Below are 25,456 nucleotides of genomic sequence, written 5' to 3'. Positions count from 1 at the left end.
AACTGACGCTAAACTTTGAACTCTTCGTCTCAATTAAGGCTCCATCCGTACTTTTATTTTTTATTTTTTGTTTAAAAGGCAACCGTGATGTCCTACATAAAAATATTTTGAACTCTATCAAATTAAAAGTTCAACAACACGACAATATTGTCGAAGAGATGAACATAACTTCTTTTTGTGTGTTTTTTTTTTTTTTGTGTTTCATTTTCTTTAGATACGCAACCTGGGCACCAAATTGGAAGACTCTCTATGCGACCTGTAGTGGTCGCAAAATTCGTGTCGGAACAGGACACTTACTTTAGAGAGAAAGAATAAAAGATATACAATAGGATCCTATTCATTAAAAGTGTGCTTCTAGTCTAAGGGGCATATTTGCTGACGATTTGCACTAAGATGTAGAATTAACTTCCAACTGCTACCTGGCAAGTTTGGGATAATGTATACGGAATTAAACCACCAGGTCCTGCTAAAGAGGATTCGCCCATTAGATCTTGGTCTATTTCGCGAGCTGCTGATCTCCCTTCGTTAATGGCGTGGACCACTAGCGACTGGCCACGGTGACAATCTGTAAAACACCACATATATGTCCGTTACCGTGTTCGATGTCATGAAACTTAAGTATTATCGGAATACTTACCTCCTGCTGCGTATACACGTGATACAGATGAGCTATACTTTCCGTGCGAGGTCTTTATATTGGAACGTGGATCTTGTTCCAGTTTCATGTCTTCCATTAAGTACTTTTCGGGACCGAGGAAACCCATAGCGAGAAGAATTAAGTCGGCCTAACCAAAAATATTTAGTATATTAGATACTTATTTATAGCTTTGTGTGTGTTTTTTTAAATCACTTATCGGCACCTTAAATATTTTTTGGGAATCGGGTATCTCGTTCATGATCCAACGCCCACTTGCATCTTTTTCCCATTTAACTTTAACTGTTTTCACACCAGCTACACCTCCTTTACCATCATCCACGAACTCCTAAAAGGCAAAAACGTTTCGTACGTTACGATGGTTGTGTATAAAGTTACTGTATTTTAAAACTGACTAACATAGAATATACTTCTTACCTTACTCAAAATACAGTAGTGCCTAGGATCGTTTCCGAATTTCAATTTCACTTCTTCGTGACCGTAATCCACCCTGAATACTTTGGGCCACTGAGGCCAAGGATTGTTGTTGGCTCGATTTTCTGGTGGTTCCGGTAAGATTTCGAATGTTACAATATTTCTTGCACCCTAAATATATACATATATATATATATATATTTTTATGTCGTAGATATTTATTAAATACAGTAAAAATTTACCTGGCGCAAAGCTGTAGCCATACAGTCAACTCCTGTATCGCCACCACCGATAACCAAAACGTCTTTATTATAAGCAGAAAGTCTCAAGTGATCTATATCTTTGCCCATTTGCTTCTTTTGCCAAGTTTCTAGGAAAGTCATAGCGAAGTATATACCGGACAGATGACGGCCTGTCACGTAATATAATGTTATAAACCATTTGTGACGTAAATCTTGAAAGAACGTTTAATATAATTATGTACTTACCAGGTATTGGAAGATCTCGAGGCCAAGTGGAACCTATAGCCATTAAGATGGCATCGTAATCTCGAAGGAGTTCTTTAGCAGAAATGTCTTTTCCAACATCGGAATTAGTACGGAATGTGATACCTTCGGCTGCCATTAAATCTACACGCCTCTTCACAACCTGAAACATCACAAAAGATAAATTAACTTGACATGTGAAACCTATTGATATAATCTATCTAATTAATTACAATACTTTTACTTTCTCGGTTGTTATGTAACTTAATTAACAATACTTTCCCGTGTTATATGAGTCAAATTTGATTCCCCTCCACTAAAACGGGAAAAATTCTTTTGATATGTGTGGATATGTGTGTTGGCATCTGTTTCCTTTAATATCTCAGGATGGAGTACATTATAAAGAGAAATTTGGAACTGTAACTTGTATACAAGGAGAATTGATTCTATTAAATTTTGGTGGTTAAAGATCAAGGGGTGAGAAGGTCACATACCTGAGCGTGCAAATTTTACTCGTTTACTATTAGCATTCACAGTTCAATTTTTTTTAAAACTCGTCTCTATTCTAAAAATTAAAACTTTTTTCCTCTCTTTAATAATTAATAATATAAAAGTTATTTTTAATATACATGTGAGGCCCGGAAATAGTCCCCGCAAAAGGGAAAGATATAAGAAAAAAAAAGTTTGTTAAGTTAAATCGTCAAGAAAGCAAATTATATAAGTCTCGAATCTGCGATACCGGACTTTGACGTCAGCGCTCATAAAAAAATAACGGGAAAAACAAAATTTTAGATATAAAAGAAGAAAATTTAAAATATTAAAGTTAAGACGCAGTTTAGAAAGCAAAACGAAACTAGAAAAAAAATATCAAAAAGCATAGGTGTCATAGTCAACAATTAAACGAGATCAGAGTCGAGAATGATGGTGTCGGATAAACCATTTCCAGCCGACGTTTCTCGCGAACCTTACGAAGATCCATTTACACCTGGAGACAGGTGGAAGACCAATTAGAAAACGGTGATGTAAGGTCTATCCAATTAGCAAAAAGCCGATCCCGAAAAACTTATATAAGCACCAATTCCAAGGACAACAGGACTTCTACTAAACTTCTGTTGTATTCGTGTATCTCCGTTTTTTCGCGCATCCTTTTATACTTGTGCATCGACTTTCGAGTCTTCGATCATTTTTGCTCGACGCTGTCCAGGGCCCCTACGACGCTGGACCAGATCGCCGTCGAAAATCCCGACGACGCAGGACCAGCACCGACGTCGAAAATTTCCAACAACACAGGACCTTGCCGACGAGAGACTTTATTTAAGCAATTTCGTCCAGAATAAACGGTTTCCCTCTGTGAAACACTTGTCTTTGCTGCCTTTAAAAACCGCCACCCACATACGCGTAGACCTTAGACCATCCCGACAGTAGGGGAAAAAATCTCCCCCCAATCGGCGTTCTTACACACAGTCTCTTAAGAGATACGTTAGCATAAAGTTAAAATTGTGTGTGGCGCTTCTTACAAGTTAGTGTTTCTTAAACAGATATTTTTCGCCGGAAAGTTATGTAACTCATTGCTGGATATGTTTTGTATTTATGTTTACATTTCATTCTATTATATAATATTCTGCAATGCTAGGAAATATAGGATTAAATAAACAATTAAATCGTAAATTTATCGATAAATGACAGCTATTTGAGGAAACAGTTTTGATAACCAAATATCCACGTAAATTGTGGTAAATTATTGGATGGGATTCTGAATCCATCTATGGAAATACACTAATCAATTGCGTTCTATGAATCGAAATTATAGGAATTTTTAAAAACTTTCTTCTGAATATGATTAGTAATAATTATTCCGGATTCAAATATTCTCTCTTTAAATTATTCAATTAGTTTTTTTTTCTTGATAAAAATACAATTCCAATATAATATATTTATGATTACAAATATTAATGCGTTTTGTTTCTCGAAAGTTGCCAAAGATTTTTTTTTGTATATATTATTTTAAAAAATATATATTAAAATTTGAGATTTCTGTACTTACGTCCTTCCCTAATTTCATGGTTGGTATGCCATATTGTAATAAACCACCAATACGATCGTTCCTCTCAAAAACCACCACCGTGTGTCCGGCCTAAAGTTAATTATTTCAGTTGAAAATTGCATCCTTTCATAAATAACACTGAAACATTCCTTACCTTATTTAGTTGTGCAGCTGCAGCAAGTCCAGATGGTCCACTACCCACTACTGCTACTTTCTTTCCTGTTCTGAATTTCGGAGGGTTCGGTTTAATCCATCCTTTCTCAAAAGCGTTATCTATAATAGCGCATTCAATATTTTTGATATTAACTGAAGGTTCGTTTATACCCAGCACGCAAGCTCCCTAACAGAAAAAAAAGTAAGTAAAATTTGTATGAGTCGATCAATTATACTTTAATTTTCTAATTTTAGTTTATAAACTTACCTCACACGGTGCAGGACACACTCTTCCTGTGAATTCCGGAAAATTGTTTGTTTGAAGGAGTTGATTGAGTGCATTTCGCCAATCTTCCTACCAAAGATACCATTAGCAACAGAACCATTTATAACAATAAGGCATAGTGTGCTTTTCAGCGCGGTTAAAGCAAATATATATATTTTTTATTGTTTATCTAAATATGACCGTTTATATTTGTGTCAGACTTACATTAAATACCAAATCGTTCCATTTGGGTATGAGATTACCCAAAGGACAACCGTTACTGGATTGGCAAAATGGAACACCACACTCCATGCATCTGATGGGAAATAAAATTTTAATATTATTACGTTTTAACAATAGAATTTTATTTAGTTTTATTTTTTTATTTTTTTTTAACGTCATACCTGGCAGCTTGAATTTTTATTGTTTTTCTAACCTCTGCGTGATTATAAACTTCTTTCCAATCTTTTACTCTTTGCGCAACAGGTCGATAAACTCCCTTTTCTCTTTTATACTTCATAAAACCTCTAAAAATAAATACTTCAATTGTGTCCTAATTTTAAAAATATATTTTAAAGTACTTTATTTAAAAAAAACAAACCTCATTTTATCTAGTTTTTCTATCTGTTTTTTCTGTTTAACTACATCCGTCACCGTGTCTTCGATATCTGCTACACTCTTTTTAGCAACTTCATTCGGATCTATTGGCCCGTTGTGTAAAGATGTTTTTGGAATTTCGTTTGACGTATTTTCATTCTTCATCTGCCTCAATGCTCTTTGATATTCCTTAGGAAATACCTAAAAACAAATTATAACATTATATTATTATTGTTATATTTAGAATATGAACTTTTAAAAATTGCAATTTAAATCACTTACTTTAACAAAATATTGCGCTAATTTTGGCCAATCTCTTAATATATCTGAGGCTTTATCTGAACCAGTTTTCTCTAAAAATTCGTTTAACAGACTTTCCACTAATTGAAGATCATCTTTATGTTCCAATGGGAGGAGATCCACCATCATTTTATTGCAGAGATTATCAAAATTCTTTTCTCTAAGCATACAAACGATATTATATTGTCTGCGAAAATAATTAAATTTTTATTTCATTATTTCCTACATTCTTTACTTACATATCGTAAACGTAAGCTATCCCACCAGACATTCCAGCAGCAAAATTCCTTCCGGTTTTCCCTAAAACAACAACACATCCTCCCGTCATATATTCACAGCAATGATCCCCAACACCCTAAAAACGAGAGAGAGAGAGAGAAAAAAAACATTTCAAAACTTAATTTTAAGAATTCGGATCTATTGGCCCGTTTTAGCTAAATGTATTTAGCTGTACTGACCTCAACAACTGCTATGGCACCCGAATTTCTGACGCAAAATCTCTCAGCAGCGATACCTCTAAAATATGCTCTGCCAGAAGTAGCACCATACAAACAAACATTACCAACAATTACATTTTGCTCAGATTTAAATTTCTTAGGATGATCAGATGGAGGATAAATAACAACTTCTCCACCCGAAAGGCCCTAATTAAATAGAAGAAGGATTTTATTAACAAATGTGGATTAAACTTTATTAAATAAATAAATAAAAAATCATTTACTTTTCCGACATAATCGTTTGCATCTCCTTCCAATTCTACATTGACCCCGTGAGCTAAAAAGGCACAAAAACTTTGACCAGCTGATCCTTCTAGTTTAATTCGGATACTATCCTTTGGTAAACCTTGTTCACCATGTTTCCTACGGCAACACATTATTAATAATAACAATAAAGGAGAAATATAAATTAATATTTAATTTAACACTTACATAACAATATAATAGCTTAGCGTGGAACCGAAACACCTGTCTTCGTTCGTAATATCCATATGTATGGTGACGTTACTTCTTTTTTTCTCAAGAACGTCCATTGATTGTTTTATTACTAAATTTTCCTGTCGAAATTTTAATTAATAAAATTGAGAAACGAACAAGATTTTATTAATTTAAAATGTAAAATATATCTTAAAATCTTACAAGGCGCTTCTCTAGTTGAAAATCTTGTCGAATACTTCCACCAACTGTACAAGCATCTGGTCGGAGTGAATTGGCAGGTAGCAAAATGGCAGAAAAATCTAGAAGTGATGCTTTAGGGTTGGTTTTATTGTTATATACTTTAAGGAGATCCGTTCTACCTATCAAATCTTGAAAACGTCTTAGACCTAATTTAGCCATTATACTTCTCACCTGAAATCAATTATAGTCTTTTATTTCTATACCATACTAAAGTACTTAAAAAAACAGGGTACACTTGAAAACTAACCTCTTCTGCTAATAAAAATAAATAGTTTACGACGTGTTCCGGTTTGCCTGCAAATTTCTTTCTTAATTCTGGATCCTGTTAAATAAAAATAAATATTTTAGACAGAAAAAATATAAAATTCTCATGTTAGAATGATCCTTATTACTCACTTGGGTTGCAATGCCAACGGGGCACGTATTTAGATGACATTTACGCATCATGGTACAACCTAAAACAATCAGCGGCGATGTCGAAAAACCAAATTCGTCTGCTCCTAATATGGCAGCCACAACTACGTCGAATCCTGGAATACAAAATAATTAAATTCCAACATATTGTTTAATTCTTCTAACCTAAGTAAAAAAAAACTTTCTGATACCTGTCCTAATTTGCCCGTCGGCTTGAAGAACCACTCTAGATCTCAAATCATTTTGCACTAAGGTCTGATGAGTTTCAGCAATACCCAATTCCCAAGGCAATCCAGCACCTTTAATTCCAGTCCAACTGCTAGCACCGGTTCCTCCATCATGCCCGGAAATTGTAATATGTTCTGCTTTGCCCTTTAAAATAATACATTTAAATTAATATAATTGTAAATCCATATGTACGAATTTATTCTAAATGACAATTTTTTTTTTTACCTTGGCAACTCCAGAGGCGACTACACCAACTCCCATCTCTGATACCAATTTAACAGATATCCTGGCTTGAGGATTAGCGCATTTCAGATCATAGATCAACTAATAAGAATTTAAAATATATCTTAATTTCTAATTAAAAGTTAAATGTATAATTAAATTAATCAATCCAAGAGTTCTACCTCCGCCAAATCTTCTATAGAATATATATCGTGATGAGGTGGTGGACTGATGAGGCCAACGCCCGGAATAGAATGACGTGTCTTTGCAATATCCGACGATACCTGAAAGATTTTATTCATGTAAATTAGGCTTATTTTAAAAAAGATATTTCGTACATTTTAAAGCTTACTTTATGTCCTGGTAATTCTCCTCCCTCTCCCGGTTTTGCACCTTGAGCCATTTTAATTTGTAATTCGTCAGCATTTGCTAAATAAGCGCTAGTAACACCGAATCTCCCTGAAGCCACCTAAGTAACAATGGATTATGAAAAATTCATAAAATTGAATTTTAAAAATATTTCAAACTTTTTACATTCTTAAAATTGATACGAGTGTGTTTAAATTTACACGTTTTATAACACAAAAACAACACACGAAATAACAAGATCCTATAATTAGCGTATCAATCAATCAAAGTCGATTTAAGTAAAACATTTAATGAGATTTCTCACGCTGTTAACAGACAAACTAGAGAAAGTAATTTGTTTCCATTTCCAATTTAAACTCCAATTAAAAGAAATCCAATTTAAAAAAAAAAAAAAAATCCCGCTTTAGTTAATTACATTCGTAAAAAGTTCTTTAAATTTGCATTAAAATGAAATTTGAGCTATTTCTTAATGATATTTTCTAAATAAATCATACGTATTGATTTCATTTATGTTGTACATATTAAATACATAATAATTACTAGCTGTTATATATAAAACAGGGGGAAAGTATGGCTATCGGTCAAAAGATGACCCCCAGATTTTTGCAATTTTGGGTTCGAGCCACCTTGAAACAACGAGAAATGTAAGAAAGATTAAAGATTTTTTTTCTATATGTATGGATATTAGTGTGTATGTGAAAGGTACGATTTTGTTCATCCACTTTGAAGTTTAACTCATGTACCTTTTGTCGAAAATTTCTGAACTTTGGCGGGGAGGTTTGTATATTAGACGCATTGACGCTATTAGATTTTGGTGGTTAAATGTCGAAGAGGTGGTGGAGCTCTAAAGGAGAGTCAAGTGTTGTATCTCGAGTGTGTTCGGTAATATTTTACTCGTTATTAGCATTCACAATTTTTTGTAAAACTGGTCTCTACCCTCAAAATTAAGCTTTTTACCATTTTATAATAATTAATAATATAAAAAAAGTTTAATAAAATCTCATGATAGATGACACCACACGCAATTTTAACCTGTTTTGCTGGGTAAGTTACTCAACTCATTGCTGGATATTTTTTTTATTGTAATTATTGTAATGCTAAAAAAAAGAGAGAAACTGTACATCAATATTTTATTATATCCACATATTGATGCCTCCAATTAATTTAATAATTAATAAAAATAAAACACTATCAATTCTAAACGGAAAGTTACATTTGTACAATCGAAAATAATAAGACAATAAAATTACTAGACGTGTGCTATTTATAACACGAAGTAATGAAATAAGTAGAATTCACACAAACAATTACGCAGTGTTTTCTATTAATTTAATATCATAATATTGCTGGGAACGTAATTTTTCAAAAATAACGTTTTTATACTCAAATTATATTATTTTGTAAAAGAAATGAACATAAGTAGACGTCAGTGTAAGTTGAATTTTACACTTACGTGTGTTATATACAGCAAAACAAGGGCACAGCGAGGGGTTCAAGTGCAATAGCAAAAATCTCAAGTAATAATATAGAAAAGGTTTAAAAAAAACAGTAGAATAAAACGGTAGAATTTTGTATTATTCATACACGGACAAAGCAATCTGTCAAATGTAATACGAGAAAAATTCGAATTTTAAAACAATAAATGAAGCGGTTTTGTCTAACGATTCCAATATGCATGGATGTACTACATAATGGAGTACATTCATGCGCCATTATGGCCATTACTTTTGCTCTATCAAAATAACTAACGAAGACAACAGATGACGTTTATACTGTACTAGGGGATGGTTTAAAATTATATCAATTATATTGGTTATTTTGGTAGGTAAATAAAAAGTGGAGAGATTGCATTTCAGCTGTGGTAGTAAATGAATCAATGCTTAGATCTAATTTAACTTTTCGGGTCCAATTATAAATGGCGATTTACAGTGCCGTAACAAGGCAGGGACAAAGGTCGTACAGGGCCGAAAACGAAAGGGAGCGTATCATCATTTTAGATGTATAAAAAGTTACTTTAATTTAAATTTTGATATAGATCGAAGTCTCATTCTTTAAAAGTTTCTGAACCGTTAGAAACCTTAAGATACATTTTGAATAGCCGTTCTAGAGAACGACTTTCCAAAAATATAACTTAAAAAAATAGACAACAATAGCCATTGTTCAGAACAGGAAAATAGCTTAAAAAGTTTAAAAATTTAACTATTTTTAACAGAATCGATCCTATCTTTCTAATATATATCAATATATCAGAATATTAGAAAAAAAGTTTATGAAAATTTGCAATTGTTTTCAACTTCCAAGAGTAAATCTGAACTGACGATTACCTGTTTTATTGCTGATCTACGATTTTGATTTTCCTGCTTGATCAACCATCGATCAGAATCTTCTCCTCCTTCGCCAGTATTGGATTTCGCTCCAACCCTGTTCATAGCTATAGCTAAAGTTGTGTGAGCTTCAATAGATATACTACCAAAACTCATAGCACCTAAAAAAGAAAATATAATTAAGTATTACAATTAAGTTTATTTACCATGCTCAAAATTTTACTTAGAACACTATTTACCGGTTGCAAACCGCCTAACAATGAATCTAGCTTCTTCCACTTCCGAAATTTTGATTGGTTTTTCTGCATATACGAGATCAAATTGTCCTCTGAGAGTGGACTGACGAACGCAATCCATAGTTCTTTCCACAAACTTTTCGTATGCTTCGTGGCTGTTATTCTTTGATGCATCCTGATCGATAACATCACGTCAGAAAGAAAAAAAAGTGAAATTTATTTAAATCGGACGAAGTTTTACCTGAAGTGAAGCAATGGCATCGGGATGGTTAATGTGAACTTCACCGCCACTTCTCCAGTGATAAAATCCAGGATTTCTTAATATCATACTATCGTATTCTTTGTCATTATAAGCGGCACGATGTCTCTGTAGAGTTTCCTCCGCCAAAATCTGGAAGGTGGCTCCACCAATTCTGGATGGAGTATTCTGTGTAAATCGATGAAAATACTTCATGAATAAAAATCTATAAAACCGTTTCAACTTGGAGAGTCGAGTTAAAGTTTACCTTGAAGCACTTATCGATCACTTCTTTACTTAATCCAATGGCTTCGAATATTTGCGCTCCTTTATAACTTTGGAGAGTAGATATTCCCATTTTTGCCATTATCTGTTATTTAAATTTCCATTTTAAAACGTAATAATAAATATTATCGTATTAGCACTATGTATAAAGGTTAGAATGAAGTAAAATACGTGATTTTTTTAAAAGTGTAAATAACATACAGAATAAGGTAAACGAACTGTTAGATTAAACGTCAACATCCGTTACACTATTCGAAATTAAGCAACTGTTTGTGTAACTCCATTATGTTTTATGTAATTTTATCTAAGCTATTTCATGCAAATCTATCTATTATTGTTTTGATCTCATTAAAANATTGTAGTTGGTCATCTAATTTAGATATGATAATTAATCATTAATTAATGAATGAGAGGTTTTAACTTCAAATAACCAAATACCTTAGTATTTCCATCAACGAAATATTTAATAAAATAAAAATATTTTCAACTATTTTTTATAGTCTTCTTCAGTTAAACCACTTTAAAACAAAAAAAAACGTAAAATAGAACGCAAGTAATACAACGTTTTAAAAATTTGAAAATAATTACAACAAAGTAAAAATAAAATAAAACTATTTTAATTTAATTTTGTTTTTACATTTTATTTTATTTTTATTTTGTAATTATTTTCAAATTTTTAACGCAAGTAACGTTGTATTACTTGTGTTCTATTTTACGTTCCTTTTTGTTTTAAAGTGGTTTAACTGAAGAAGACTATTAAAAATAGTCGAAAACATTTTTATTTTATTAAATACTTCATTGCTGGAAATACTAAGGTGTTTGGTTATTTTAAGTATTTATATTCCAGTAAGTTATTTTGTTTTATTATGGTATTAACTTCATATTCATTAATTGATAATTTTTTTTTTTTTTTAATTTATGTATTAGATATACAAGGTGTCATATATAAAATCAGCCTTACTGGAAATAATACAAATTTAGACAAAGGACACTCATTAGAAACTTTATTTTAACATTTATATTTAAACACACAAACTTGGAAGATGCTTAGATATCTTTTTGTGACTATTTTGTGTAAACATGAGTTTACTGATCGTACATAAAATACTGGTATTGATAGCCTCAATGCTTCAGTGAATGGTTAATTTAGTTTAATTATAGTTCTAGGATTAGTCTCATATCTTTCCTTTTAAATATCCCACATGAAATTTACATGACTAATGTTTCATTATCTCAGTTGGGCTGATTTTAAATGGGACTCCCTGTAGTTCAACTTTTTAATTTATTGTAATATTTATAAATTGCTTTAGTCATAAATGCAGGAAGGAAATGGAAACATGTAATTATCATTTTGTTTCATAAGGAATAGGTTAAAATAGAAAAATATGTGAGTCATTCTGAACATAATTTGAAGAGAAAACCAAAAAATGACAGTAATATTTATAAATTGTTAAAATCATAAATGCAGGAAGGAAATGGAAACATGTAATTATCATTTTGTTTCATATAAAACAGTTAGAGGAGGAGGAGGAGGAGGGAAGGAAATGGAAACATGTAATTATCATTTTGTTTCATATAAAACAGTTAAAATGCGATAAAATAGGAAACTGTGTAAAGAAAAATGTAGTGTTGAAGAATTGTAAATCGATTTTCCTATCTTGTTGATATTTGGTAATAGAAAAATGAATTTTTATAATTTAATTAATAGATCTTCTCGTAGGAAAATCATGGTTTTAAATCCAATATTTCTTCGTGTTTGCAATATTATGGTAAAATAAAAAAAAAATGTATTTTTTTTTCTTCCATCAAACCACAAAAAATGAAGTATGGGGAGGCTTTCTTCTTTTAACTAACGAAGGAATAATAATAAAAAAATTCAATTCTTAGAACGATTGAAATATTGTAATGCTTTATATTTCATAAATTCTTCTCGTAATTACGCAGTTTATCATCATGTTTAAACGATAAAATTCCAGACTATTTAAAATTTTATCGAATCATTTGAATATTTATTAATTAATTATACTGTAATTCAAGAAATAGCGCATTTTTAAAAAATTCATTTTACGCATTTTTCTAAAAGAATCAAAATGATAAGTTTTTACCTGACCGGTACCATTTCGTTTCCAGCTTTTTTATCAGAAAGAACAAGTAAAGTGTATCCATTTTCAGCAGCTTTGCACGCTTCGTTGCAGATTCGATTTATGGCAGGTAAAAGACCTTCTTTGCCTTTATTTATAGGATACACCATATCTATGACTTTAGTCTGAAAGCCAGAAACAAAGTATATATAAACAAGAATATTTTTATTTGAAACACTTAATTTCATATGAACTTACTTTCCATCCTTTATAAGAAACGTTTTTAATCACTTCCATGTCTTCCAAGGAAAGAATAGGCTGTTTTAACCACAGACGACGGCATTGTTCAGCACTTGGTTCTAAAATATTAGCTTCTGGACCTATTGGACATTCCTACATAACGTAATTACGAAAAATTTAAGTTATACCCATCTCCTTTCTATATGTTATGCATTATAAAAAGAAAAAAAAACAGATATTACCAAGGACATCACAATTCTTTCTCTGAACGGATCAATGGGTGGATTAGTTACTTGAGCAAATAATTGTTTGAAGTAATCATAAAGCAATGGTCGACATTTTGATAGACACGCTAAAGGAGCGTCATTTCCCATTGAGCCAAGAGCTTCTTTTCTAATGATGAAAAATAAAACATGTTCCATAAAATGTAGAAATATTAACACTATAAATTACGAGACATTTAAAGATTTTAATGCGCGAAAGATTTATCGACAAGCATCTAAAAATATCGAAGAAAAATTGGCTTTCTGTCATATCTTTTCCTTCATTTTTTTAAAGATAAAGATGCAGAAGTTGCACTTTTTGGTTTGACGTCATTCCATTGATCTCTAATGAGCATCAACTACACGAAGACAGACGGCTAAAGAACTGTCTCGCACAGATGGTATACATCGAAATATTTTACTTACTTGGTATTAACCATTGGTAATAAAAGCAAATTGATTGTTTCAATCGTATATCCAAACAATGGCAATCTTTTGTCATCTAAAACAGATTTCACTCCATTAATATGATCATTTGTTACGTTATTAAAGTCATTCATCTTCTTCGGTCTATTAGCTTCACGTAAATCGTCGAGTGTCATCTGGACATAAATATGCACACTAATAAATTAACTATAGACGTTTAGAATTAAGAATAGAGAGAAACAACTTACCAGCTCCTTTAACCAATTTTCTAAAGGCCTCTGACGTGCTATATGCAGTTTTAATTCCTCATCACGAATGATTACTTTATCTACTGTATCTACTAAAAGTAATCTCCCGGGTTTTAAACGATGCTAATTAATAAATAATTCGTTTATGTTTTAATCTCACACGTTAACTTTCCACTCTTGACGTAAGATAATTAATAAAAGACCTGCTCACTTTTTGGATAACGTTCTCGGGTTTGACATCGAGTACACCAACTTCGCTAGCCATTATCATGTAATTATCACTAGTTAAATAGTAACGTGATGGTCTCAATCCATTTCTATCAAGAACAGCTCCGATGTATCTACCATCCGTAAATGTGAGTAGTGCTGGAGATAATTAGGAATTCGGTATGTAAAGAAGAATAATTATTCCCATTTATTGTTACTTAAAACCATACCTGGACCATCCCATGGCTCCATAGCGCATCCGCTCCATTGATAGAATTGTTTCTTTTCTTGATTCATTAATTCGTCATTCTGCCAAGCTTCTGGAACCATCGTCATCACAGCCTTTACGAGAGGGGAAATATAATAATAATAATAATATGAAAATATAATAACTTAATTTAAATATAATTATTTTAATTAATTACGAAATCTTATATAAATTAATGTGTTTGGTAACGGAGTGACCACAACAATCATTAAATATCATCAAAATCAATTAACGAACTGCTAAACAATTAATTACTGCAACGGTCACATTACAAGGTCAAAGCTACAGGGGAATTTTTCGTTGTAAAGGTCACCACAATGTTTTTACCAGACGGGAAAATACATCGATCCAATGAAAACAGAAGCATAATTCCACTGTTAGAATGCTTCTGATAACAACAGAAACCTTGAAAATTCGTGTATACACATCACACTTATTTTTTTTTTTATTCAAAATAAAATCTTGATTGATAATAGGCAAGTTAATTAAAATGGTAATTAAATCTAAATTGATTTGAATAAATTTGAGCGTTAACAGCATATTTTAATACATACATTCTTATTTTAAAAAAAGCCAAAATAAGTAATTCAGACATCGCTTCAGACGGAAGCTTCGTTCATTAAACCGGAAACTTGACTTCCTGACACAATCAACAATGCTAAAGTTCAGTAAGGAAAAGAGGAACAATAACATTCTTCTTGATTTGCAAGTGACGCGTGACCCGACAGTTTTGTCTTCACACGACTTAATAAACTTGCATTTGTTTCTTTTTGTAAATTTCCCTGACTTTTTAAGTGCTCATACTTACAACGAATCATTTTATTACATAAAAATGTAAGAAGAAAAAAATAATAATAAGAGTATTCAAAATTCTAAAACTGTTGCAACCGTTCATTAATATCTTACTCAGAAATAAGAAATCGATGTCAACGAATTCAGGACAACAGGAGGAGGAGGAGGAGAAGTATATTAATAAAAAGAACAGGATACACGAAAGTTTTAGGCTGCCAATTCTGATGTTGAATTTTTGACATTGTTCCAATTGATAAAAAATAAAAGAAAAAAAAAGCACAGTAATTACCTCTGGAAGAGAACGTTGTCCCGCCATTACTAAAAATTCTAAAACGTTATCGACACATCCTGAATCGGACTGGTTTGGTTCTACAACAGGATACAACTTCTTTAAATCTTCTCTGTAAAGCTTGCTATGCATTACCCCTTCTCTCGCTCTCATAAGATTGACATTTCCTCTTAATGTATTAATTTCTCCATTGTGAGCTAACATTCTTCAAAAGAGATTTAAAAAGAAAATGTAAAATGCTAATATTTGCATAATAATAAAATTACATTAACGCAAATCTTACCTCATGGGATGAGCTCTTTCCCAACTAGGAAATGTGTTAGTTGAAAAACGTGCGTGTACCAATGCTAAATAAGCTTCGAATTTCGGATTTAGTAGATCTTTAAAATATTTCCATAATTGTGTAGATGTCAGCTGACCCTGTAATCATTAATTTTATTAGAATAATAACTTCGATCTCGTAGACATTGCGTACATTTATTATACCACAAATTAACTATACTAACAGAAATTTTCAAGTAATTTTTTTAAATTAAAAATCTTACCTTATAAACCACAACCTGTACTGAAAGACTACAAATGTAGAATCTAATATCTTCGGAAGGGATGCGATGAGTGGCATATTTTCTTAGAACAAATACCTGAAAAATACAATTATAGTGATTAAAATATTCTGATTTGTTAATATTCTGTTCTACGTTATTCCAATTCTCTTCTTCTGTAGCCGATGATGACCTAGCAGAATATATTACTTTTTTTTTCCAAGAATTAATTAATCTATGTTAATGTTTTGTTATTGTTTTCATGTAAATAAGCGAATAAAGTTATCAGTATATCAAATTATCGTTGGGCCATTCGTTACTTGTAAATACATTGATAAAAATTAAAAAAAATCATTATACATTCAATAAGTACTTAAAGAAGAAAACAGTTTTATGGGTACTTGCGTAAAATTTTACTATTGTCGGGAAGGTTTATACTATAATCATTCACAAGAATAATTCTTAACACAATAAAAATACTTCCAAAGAAATAAAAATTAAAATCCATTCTAACATAGAATATACATTCAATTATAAGTAGATTTCTACGTTATAAACAATATATTAAAATTCATAACAGCATACCTCAAAAAATAGAGATAGCATCTGTTGTTTAATTATTAATTTAATACAAAGAAGCCATTATTATAATCAGCATTGGCACATAAGAATTTTTATTATCTTATCGGAGTACAGAAAATATTTTTATATATTTCCTCTACTAAACAACAAATAAGAAATAATCAGATAATTATGAAAGTGAAATAGCGATTTTGAAATAAAATAACTGCAAAAAATAAAAAATAAAAAGGTAGTAATAATAAATTTGTGTGCCCCAGAAAATTTCCAATAAAGAAAAATTGAAATTACTTTAAAGTAAACAAGAATGGGGAGTTAAAAAAATGGATTTTTTAACGTTATCAATCGATGTAATTCCATCGATTTGTACGAAATTATTCTCGTTCAAAAATGAATTTTAAAATTAAAAAAAAGGGGGAGAATGTTTTAATAAATAAATTTACCCTTTATTTATTAAAACATTTACAAAATTTTCATTCTTTAGCAAAAAAATCGAGGAAGATTCGGTAAATTTCATTAAAGCAAACATTAAAAATCTATTATCTTAATCTGTACCTTCTTTTTTTTAAAATACATTTTCCAAAACATCTTTCGTCTGATTCATTAATAATTAATAAGAGTACATAAAATCGATCGTCGAATTTAAAGATTTTTATTTTATTACATCCTGTTTGATTGGTTTACTTTTACATAATTGGTTTACTCCAGTTCGGCAAATAAGTTTCTTTGTTACATTCTAGCAATCAAGAAACTACTATCCTGACTGTCAATAATTGAAAGACTTAATTCATCACCCTACCCACTGTGACGTCAACGCGGTATTCTTATCAGAAATTTCCGAAAAACTAAAAATTTTCTTTCGATTAAATTCACGCAAGGATTAAAAACAAAAAAATCGACCACAAAAGTCAATTTAGAAAATTAAGTCACCCTTTCCTGACATACAGAAAGCGAGCCCAGCGATCAATTATGGTTCCAAAATAGCTGTTTTATCATTATTGCTATACAACCGTATTCATTTAAGATGAAGAGATGGATCGACTTTGTGATTTACGTCGTTAATTCATATTTTATTCATGAATCGATACAAGAGAGAGGGAAAAAAAAGACAAAGACAATCTCTTTTCTACGACACCACAAACACACAAAAGACTTCGCACCTCCTAGTTAATTTTTAATTAAAAAAGAAAAATAGATTTTCTCAACTCAATTGTAGGTAAAAAATTGTATTTTTTCACAATTTAAAATCAATTTTGAATGTAAAAAACCCTCAATAAATAAACGATATTTTAAAGAATTTCTTCGTGTCATAAATATCTAAAAGGAGAATCATCGATAAAATATTTTTATGACTAGAAAAATTCTTATTTTTTCGGAGGAATTTGCTACCATATTTGTACACGTAATGTAAGATACTATCTATAGATTAATTCTGTAAATGGATTTGGTAAAATCTGTGGGGAAAATGGCGATAATATCTAAGAAAAGGTGACACATCCAACGATGTTATATCTGGCATTAAAAGGAGGAAAAAACTCCTCGGCTCTGAATTAAAAAGAAAGAAAAAAAAATCAAGAATGACATTAAGTGAGCCATGAGAAAAATTACTATTTATGTCAAAAATTTACGATAGATTGTTAAATTTGTACTTTTATACAGTAACATAACTACATGATTTACACAAGTTATAGCTTAAGGCCTACATTCCTAACAGTTAGCAGTTGGATCATCCTTAAAAATTAACATAGGAGGCCTTTCTTCTACACTAATGCACTAACGAAATAGAGAGCCTCTTATAATAGAGAACCCGACCAAAATTTCTAAAAGAATATAATTATACGGTGTAATTAACTATGTATGTTATTCAGGTATATTGACAAGTGAAATTTCGTCTAATTTGCTTCATTATAAGACACTAATCAATTTACATTGCGGGTTTAATTTCGTATTAAGTTTGTAACCACGTAAATAGCGATGACAAAATATCCAACTGCTTACCAGACACAAAGTAATTCATCGAATCTTCCAGCCTACATTATCGAAAGCTTAGTGATATTGGTAAAAGATTAGAGCTTAGTGGCATTATTAAAAGAGATTAAGTTATGTAACTTACTAGCTAACATGTGCATCACTTGCTATTTACTTAAAATGATAATGGACAAGAGATAAATGGTTCTTCTTACAGGAATTTCAACTCGGCCATTTATGGTTGTAAGTCAGATAAAAGGATTTATGAACGAAATCAGGAAGGAGCTTACCTTACAAGATTACAAAAAATTCCTTTTATCTACGTAAAAAACAATTATGTTGGATTATTTTTTTTATGTATTTTTACATCGTCTAGAATGTCACCGCCGCCATTTTTTTTTTTTTTTTAAAATTCGGAAGCGTAAATTCTTCTACAAAGCCACGCACGTAACTGTCAAAGCGTTATAGAACGTAATATTCAAAGGCTGTAATCAATAATACATTATTAAAATATAATATTTATAACACTGTATACAGTTAGATGTGTAACTATAAATCATGGTTATGTAATGATGACGAATGCCATCACTTCGAGTAAACAAGAAAGGAAAAAAAATGGAAGCGTAATGATGACTAGAATTATTCAGAAATTCTCACAATTATTCAGGAAAATCGTCTTTTTGCCGAATAATCAAGAGAATTTGAGTTATTTTGTATATTCAGAGTCATTAATAATACAATCAAGTCTCGATTATCCGGCCGTAGGTTTATTTGAAAAATGGCTTTAAATAACGCATCTGATATAGAATTGTGTGTAAATATTGGTTTAGAATGAATAAATGAGCGATTTTCATCATATTTAAAGCTCTCCGTATCCGTTCGGGCCGGATAATCGAGACTCTGCGTTAGTTCGAATTCTCCCGTAAAATCGAACTTATAATGAATTGAAGTTTAAATTATTATAAAATTTATTATTAAATCGGGTAAATTTAGTTATTTAAATACCTTTATACGAAGAAATAAATAAATCAGAGAAAAAAGTTTCCTCGCATCAGAAGCCGAAACCCTTCTTCCATTAAAAGGATTTGCCCGTCGTCATGGCAACCGAATCAGACGATCGCGTAACATATTAAGAAGATATCCAAAGGCATCAATAAATTCCTCGAAAAAATCACGTTAATTTACGCCTCGGAAATGTCTTAGAAACTAGGATATTAGGTCACGCTTGCTTTAAATCTATTATCTTCAACGATAATAATGGATTTATTGTAAAAAATTTTTATTTACATCGTCTGCTTCGATCCGTTCGCAAGGAATCTTGGGTAACACTCTCGTTTCGCGAGACATGAACGGGACGGAATGATTGATGAGGTATTATTATTTTTATTTTATGTTTCTCTTACAAAAAAAAGAGAGGTTTTATTATTTTATAAAGCTTTTTAATTTTATCTAGGATAATAAAAGCCATATATAAATCTAAACGGAATGAGTTAAGTGTGGGGGAATAACCTCAAAACAGGGATATTTTTAAAACGGAAAATAAGTTCGTTTCCTAACTTTAAAAATGATGAACGAATGAAATTATGAGGAGGAAAATCAGAAAATACTAATTTCGCTTGTAATTTCTCGAGGGAGTTTTAGAATAAACTTAATGTATACGAACGAAGCCATCAGAGACACGCGGGTGACGTCACAGCCGCGAAATTGATCATTAATTAGTTTTGTTACGTGACACGTGTGTGATGCCGAATCCGATTACATCACAGGAAAAAAAAATAAACATCGAGCGCGGGGAGGAAAAAAGACGTGTTTTAACTTTAAAATAAATCTGACCTCTCTTTTAAATTTATCATAATCCATATTTGGTCCAGTGATGAAGACCTGGCGCATGTATGGCTCGGTGGATCTAGCAACCTCACCTAGAATACTGTCATCGACTGGCACATCTCTCCAGCACAAGATCTGGAATTAAAAAAAAAAAAAAACGCGTTTTAGTTTCTTCTCCTTTACGAAAATTTCTTGCAATTTTAATAACTTACCTTCAATTTTAACTGTTCTGCCAGTGATTGGAAGTGTTTTTCTGCCTTAGATGATGTTTTTCTATCAAGGAAAAATATCCCAGTAGCGTATTTTCCAGGTTCTGGTAATACAATTCCAAGTTGCTCCCTGTAAAAAAAGGTTTTCATGTGTTTACATCCATTGGAACCTAGTACAGTAGGCTTAATAATAATAGTAGCAATTACTATTCTTAAAAAAAGATGTTTAAAAAGTTGGAAATAATCCAAAACTCACGTTTACTTAGTTGACTTACTCACTACATTTTCTAATAATTTACTTGTGATACATTGTAAATGTTTACAATCAATAGTAGTAGAACGAGTAGGGTATACACGAAGAGAAAAATAATCAAACTTACTTGAGTATTTTCGAATAAAATCCATGAGGAATGGAAGTAGTAACACCGGCTCCATCACCTGTGCTATTATCGCAAGCACACGCACCTCTGTGCTCCATTCGTGTAGATATAAACTGTGCATCACGTATTAGCTATAAAATACAAATATATATAAATTTATTATTAAAAACATAACAACACTTTAAAATTGAATATACAAGAGTCTTATCTATCTTTCTTCAAGTTCTACTTCTCATTTAACTCATCATAATACTCATTTAAACTTCTTTAGTCACATGGTGAGGCTGCACAGAAGCACAGCTAGTCATTGGAAAGCCGTACAGAGTACAGCTTAAGATTTTACATATTTCGAACGTTAGATAATTTGTGTAAATTATAAATTGTACTTACTTTATGTGACGATATTCCATCGATACTGACTATAAATCCAACACCGCAGGATTCTCTCTCGTACTGAGGATCGTACAATCCTCTAGGAGGCGGAAGTCCTAGGGTATTTCGATTGTCCACTATCTGCCACACCATCGCGCTATAGTAACTTCTAGTAAAAATAAATTTGGCAACGAATGAGTTTTGGCTTCACTACAACACTTCGTAATTTGAGTCTTGTTTAAATACCGACAATAATAAAATTCTTTTTTTTGTAATTAATTAATAAAATTATTATTAATTTTTTTAATCGATAAATTATTGTTTAATTTACTTATTTAAAATCCACCTTAAGAGAGATTTTTACATTCGAAAGTGGCAAATCTCATGAAATCTGATGTAGAGAATGGCGGCTATTTGTATCCCACGCACGGTGTGACGTCAGCTGACATCACCAACTGCGGTACTGTCTACGTCATCGAAAAATGCCAACTATTCTCTCTTTTAAGATTTCCATTGTTTTGTCAATACGTAAAAATTTCTGGTGTCATCGTACAAATTGCAAACTAATGCACTTGTTAATTAGCTATAATAATGCAAATTATGGCGAGAGGATATTTAAATTTTTATACAAAACACATTATAATTCTTCCTAAAACACGAGGAAAATGGCCTATTTAGAAGCGAAGTATCGGCTTAAAAGGCAGGTAACGAACATTAATTTGCTATTCTGTAATTGTTAAGAAAACAAATGAAGTGAAATACTGTAATAAAACGAAGGGCAGATAATACTAAATAGGTTAAGGTTATAAACATAAGGTTGGGAATATATAATATCGAGTAATTGTGACGTAACGTTGCTGTATAGTTGATAACGTACAGAAGCAATTTCCTGGCCCACTTTCTTGTATCGTTGCCATGACAACCGATATGAGCTTTAGTTGTGTCAACAATGGCCGAGAGAGTCCACTTTAGTGTTTATGTCATCACTTCTCTTACAACATTTATGACAACTGAGCGTTTAATAAAATTAAAAAAAAAGTATAGAGATAAATTAATAAATAAATATTATAAACATATTTTTTTAAAAATTCAATATAACTGTAACCATTTGAAATTCGAAACTTGGACGTTGCCATCTGATAGTAAAAATCGGAAAATAATAATTTGGAATGGATGTAAGAGGAGTTTTTAAATTAATTCGTAAGATCGAATATTTAACAATAAAAAATGTACAAAGAAATAAAAAAAGTTAAGATAAAACATTTTATTACAAAAGTTTAAAACGCATTATTGATGTCCTTGAATTATTAGCGGCATTAAATAATTTTCTCAAATGTAATTGGTTGATATTTAAAATATAAAATTAAAAGAAAAAAGAAAGCTGTTGATTAGTTTAGATTTTAAATTAAATATTATAAATTCTTAATATATTAATGTATTTTTTTTAAAGAAATATTTAAAATTAATTATTATTTATTTTTAAATTTACGCTCTCGGAAATAATTCTTTCATTCATTCTAAAATAATATTAATTCTAAATTAACGTTTAAAATAATTTATTTATAATTATTTAATTTTTTTGAAATACGACGTTAAAATTAATATAATGAAATTTAAATAATTTTTATCCAATCAGAAAAAGCGAAAATATTTTTGAATTCTGAACAGACGATACTTGAATTTTTAAAAATCTAATTTTTTAAAAAATAGTAATATAATTATATTAATAATTATACATTGATATAATTTTAAAATATATAGTTAATATAAATAAATAACATTAAAATTGATCATTTAATATATTGAAATGATGCCTATCTTATTTCATAGACATCGTTTTGCAATAAGAAATAAAGCGACACGATGAAATTTGAATACAAATTCCAAAATTATATAAATATTATTATTTCTTGTCTTCATTTATTTATTTTTATTTCGTATCTTTTTAAAGTTTTAACAAGAAAATTCGATGATTAGGCTATTAATGAAATATAATATAATAATATGATAAAACTTTTGCTTTCGTTATATAAATAATTTCTACATCAAATAAATGATTAATTATCCTTCTTTGAATGATTGATTTTATAAACAATATTAGAAAAAAAAAAAACTGGCAACATACGCCGCCTTCCTTTGTGACATTGAAATGCCGCAACGATGTAAGACCAGATGAAGAAATCATTTACTTCACAAACCAAAGGTGAATGAAATAAATGGAATGTTTATAAGCATTCCATAATCTATAAGATCAAGGGCATTGCTAAATTTATAAATCTAATCGATTGCTTTCATATTTTTAATCATTTTTCTTTTACTAAATATCTCGGAGATCCAAGGTTCAATTGAGATAAATATGTAAATAAGTGATAAAAGCTTACTTCATAATATTTACGTTACTAAATTTGGCGCAAAAGTTTTTATCAGAATTTTTTTTTTATCACGTGAAAATAGTTCCAATTTTAGCGATAAACTAAATATTACTTATCCATTATACACGCGCGCTGTTTATTTTGCGTATATGACTTACAATTAAAGTAAATTTAAATAATAAAAAAGTATATAAAACTTTAAAACTTGCCAAAATTTTTAAGTAAAAAAATTTAGGAATAGAATAACTTATTTGTTTTATGATACTTTAATAAACTTTATGCGTAAATATTAAATTTTAAAAATTATTCTACCGCGCGTTTCCATTAATAACTTTAAGAATCGCAACTTCCACGTCATAAAAATCACTCCTGGAGTATTGCAAACATTTCTACTCCTTCAAGAACATTTCGTAAACGTTTTTATAATTATTTACATTTCTTTATTTACTTTAAGAAACGCTCCATTCCTCTTAATCGGTGATTCAAACATGGCCGACAACAATCAAAGATGCTTTTCGTGTCGGATTTTTAACGTTGCCAACTGGAATGCATCCAAGCATGTTACTAAATACGATACACGTGCACTCCACGTGACTCTTTCCACGAGTATTTCAGTAACCAGACATTACAACACTTCCTTCAAGTGATGTCAACTTGTATATATGTCACACGCCATAAAGAATTTAAGGACCATGCACCCAACGGGTTTCTTGTCCTCTAGTACAGTGCAGTAAATTATATAATAAGCAACACATCTCCAAATACGCGCTTGCAAAATCACACTCACGAATCATATTCCTACCGCACGACCGGTCTTTCAAGGTTATGAATCGAATTTTCGCTCTTTGTGAAAGTTTAATGTTATTCGCTTACGGGGCGTGCGTTTTATACGCGAATTTATATACAATTTCCTCAGTTTTGTAAGCCATTTTATTATAAATAATTTCTGCGTTTCGAATAACGTAATAGGATACTTACTAATTTGTAGAGATTTTAAACTTGAGCAACGTCCTAACTCATAGAAGGCAAGCTAGTAAATGTCACGAGATCCTGCAGCACACACACACAACATACACACAGCCTATAGATCGTTCTGCGCATCGATGTTTGCGCAATTTTCCAGCCGCGTTCAGGATCGATACATTCATCATTCCGCTTCCTAACTGCATGACTCCTATTCTTACTACACCCCAAATATACCTAAAATCCGAAATTTTATATTATTTAATTTATCTAACTGTTATCACAGTTACAAAACCGAATTTTTTATATTTATTCATCCATATTTAAGTTTTTTTTTGTTTAAATAAAAACACTAAATCACCTAATTACAGTTAGTGCCATCTAGATTTTAAAATATGTGAATGTCGTTACGTCATTACAACTTAATTAATTTTTTTTGTCTAATTTTTGTGAATAGATAATTTATTTTGTCCTATTATTACAATATTAATTTATTTTAAAAATATTATCACAATTACAAATAATTTTTTTATCATTTATTCATTTATATTAAAAAAAATTCCATTTTAAAAATTGTGACGTCATTTTTTTTAAATATTTTTTTTAACGGTTATATTAATTTAATTTTTAAACGTTATTATACTTATACATTAAAATTAATATTCTTTTACATTTAAATTTACAATTAAAAATTAATATCAATATATATATTAATTAATATTTACTCTACGCAAAAATATTTAAAAATTACCGCCATCTAGATTTTAGAATACTTGAAAACCGTGACGTCACAGAAATTAAATTAAATTTTTTTTTTTATTTTTAATTTTGGGAATGGCTAGACTTCTTTTGTGTGTTTGTGTGTATCGTCTTTCTCGCCGTGACCTCTACCTTGAAAGTGGTTTTAAGGGACATTTTTGTGAAAGGGCATTGCAGTACCTAAAGCGAAAGTGTAATAAATATTCTAAAGATTATTTAGGATTTTCTCACATCCTGTTTTCGGCAATCGGATCGGGTTTCGGGGAT

General features: G+C 30.7%; 1 protein-coding gene across 1 annotated transcript; it reads right to left on the bottom strand.

The window, feature by feature from the left end:
- Positions 1–63: 63 nt before the first annotated feature.
- Positions 64–24,595, bottom strand: LOC111638555 (glutamate synthase [NADH], amyloplastic-like). Its single transcript, XM_023384284.1, has 43 exons — positions 24,446–24,595; positions 21,114–21,264; positions 20,724–20,854; positions 20,347–20,473; positions 20,141–20,269; positions 15,764–15,859; positions 15,502–15,638; positions 15,219–15,423; positions 14,100–14,211; positions 13,874–14,028; positions 13,663–13,785; positions 13,415–13,590; positions 12,968–13,118; positions 12,744–12,878; positions 12,515–12,670; positions 10,388–10,489; positions 10,123–10,308; positions 9,885–10,056; positions 9,646–9,806; positions 7,305–7,421; positions 7,135–7,236; positions 6,956–7,054; positions 6,694–6,874; positions 6,485–6,618; positions 6,336–6,410; positions 6,050–6,259; positions 5,843–5,967; positions 5,635–5,773; positions 5,372–5,557; positions 5,153–5,268; positions 4,896–5,073; positions 4,618–4,814; positions 4,421–4,543; positions 4,242–4,332; positions 4,020–4,106; positions 3,753–3,938; positions 3,599–3,688; positions 1,558–1,717; positions 1,312–1,481; positions 1,073–1,240; positions 861–983; positions 638–785; positions 64–565 (listed from the first exon to the last, which is right to left on the bottom strand). Exons 2-43 carry the CDS (start codon positions 21,246–21,248, stop codon positions 402–404), a joined length of 5,958 nt encoding a protein of 1,985 aa, XP_023240052.1. The 5' UTR covers positions 21,249–21,264; positions 24,446–24,595; the 3' UTR covers positions 64–401.
- Positions 24,596–25,456: the final 861 nt, after the last annotated feature.

This window comes from Centruroides sculpturatus, unplaced genomic scaffold, assembly GCF_000671375.1.
Source record: "Centruroides sculpturatus isolate CEXI.00-Female unplaced genomic scaffold, Cexi_2.0 scaffold142, whole genome shotgun sequence".
NCBI classification, from domain to species: domain Eukaryota; kingdom Metazoa; phylum Arthropoda; class Arachnida; order Scorpiones; family Buthidae; genus Centruroides; species Centruroides sculpturatus.
Note: the sequence above shows the minus strand (reverse complement) of the source record. Positions and strands in the feature narration are given on the sequence as shown.

Coding starts and splice junctions, on each gene's coding strand:
- LOC111638555 (XM_023384284.1), bottom strand. CDS start 21,248: ATGGTGTGGCAGATAGTGGACAATCGAAATACCCTAGGACTTCCGCCT. Junction 15,860..20,140: donor ATGATAAATTTAAAAGAGAG/GTCAGATTTATT, acceptor TGTATTTTTCAG/GTATTTGTTCTAAGAAAATA. Junction 5,074..5,152: donor ATAGCTTACGTTTACGATAT/GTAAGTAAAGAA, acceptor TTGTATGCTTAG/AGAAAAGAATTTTGATAATC.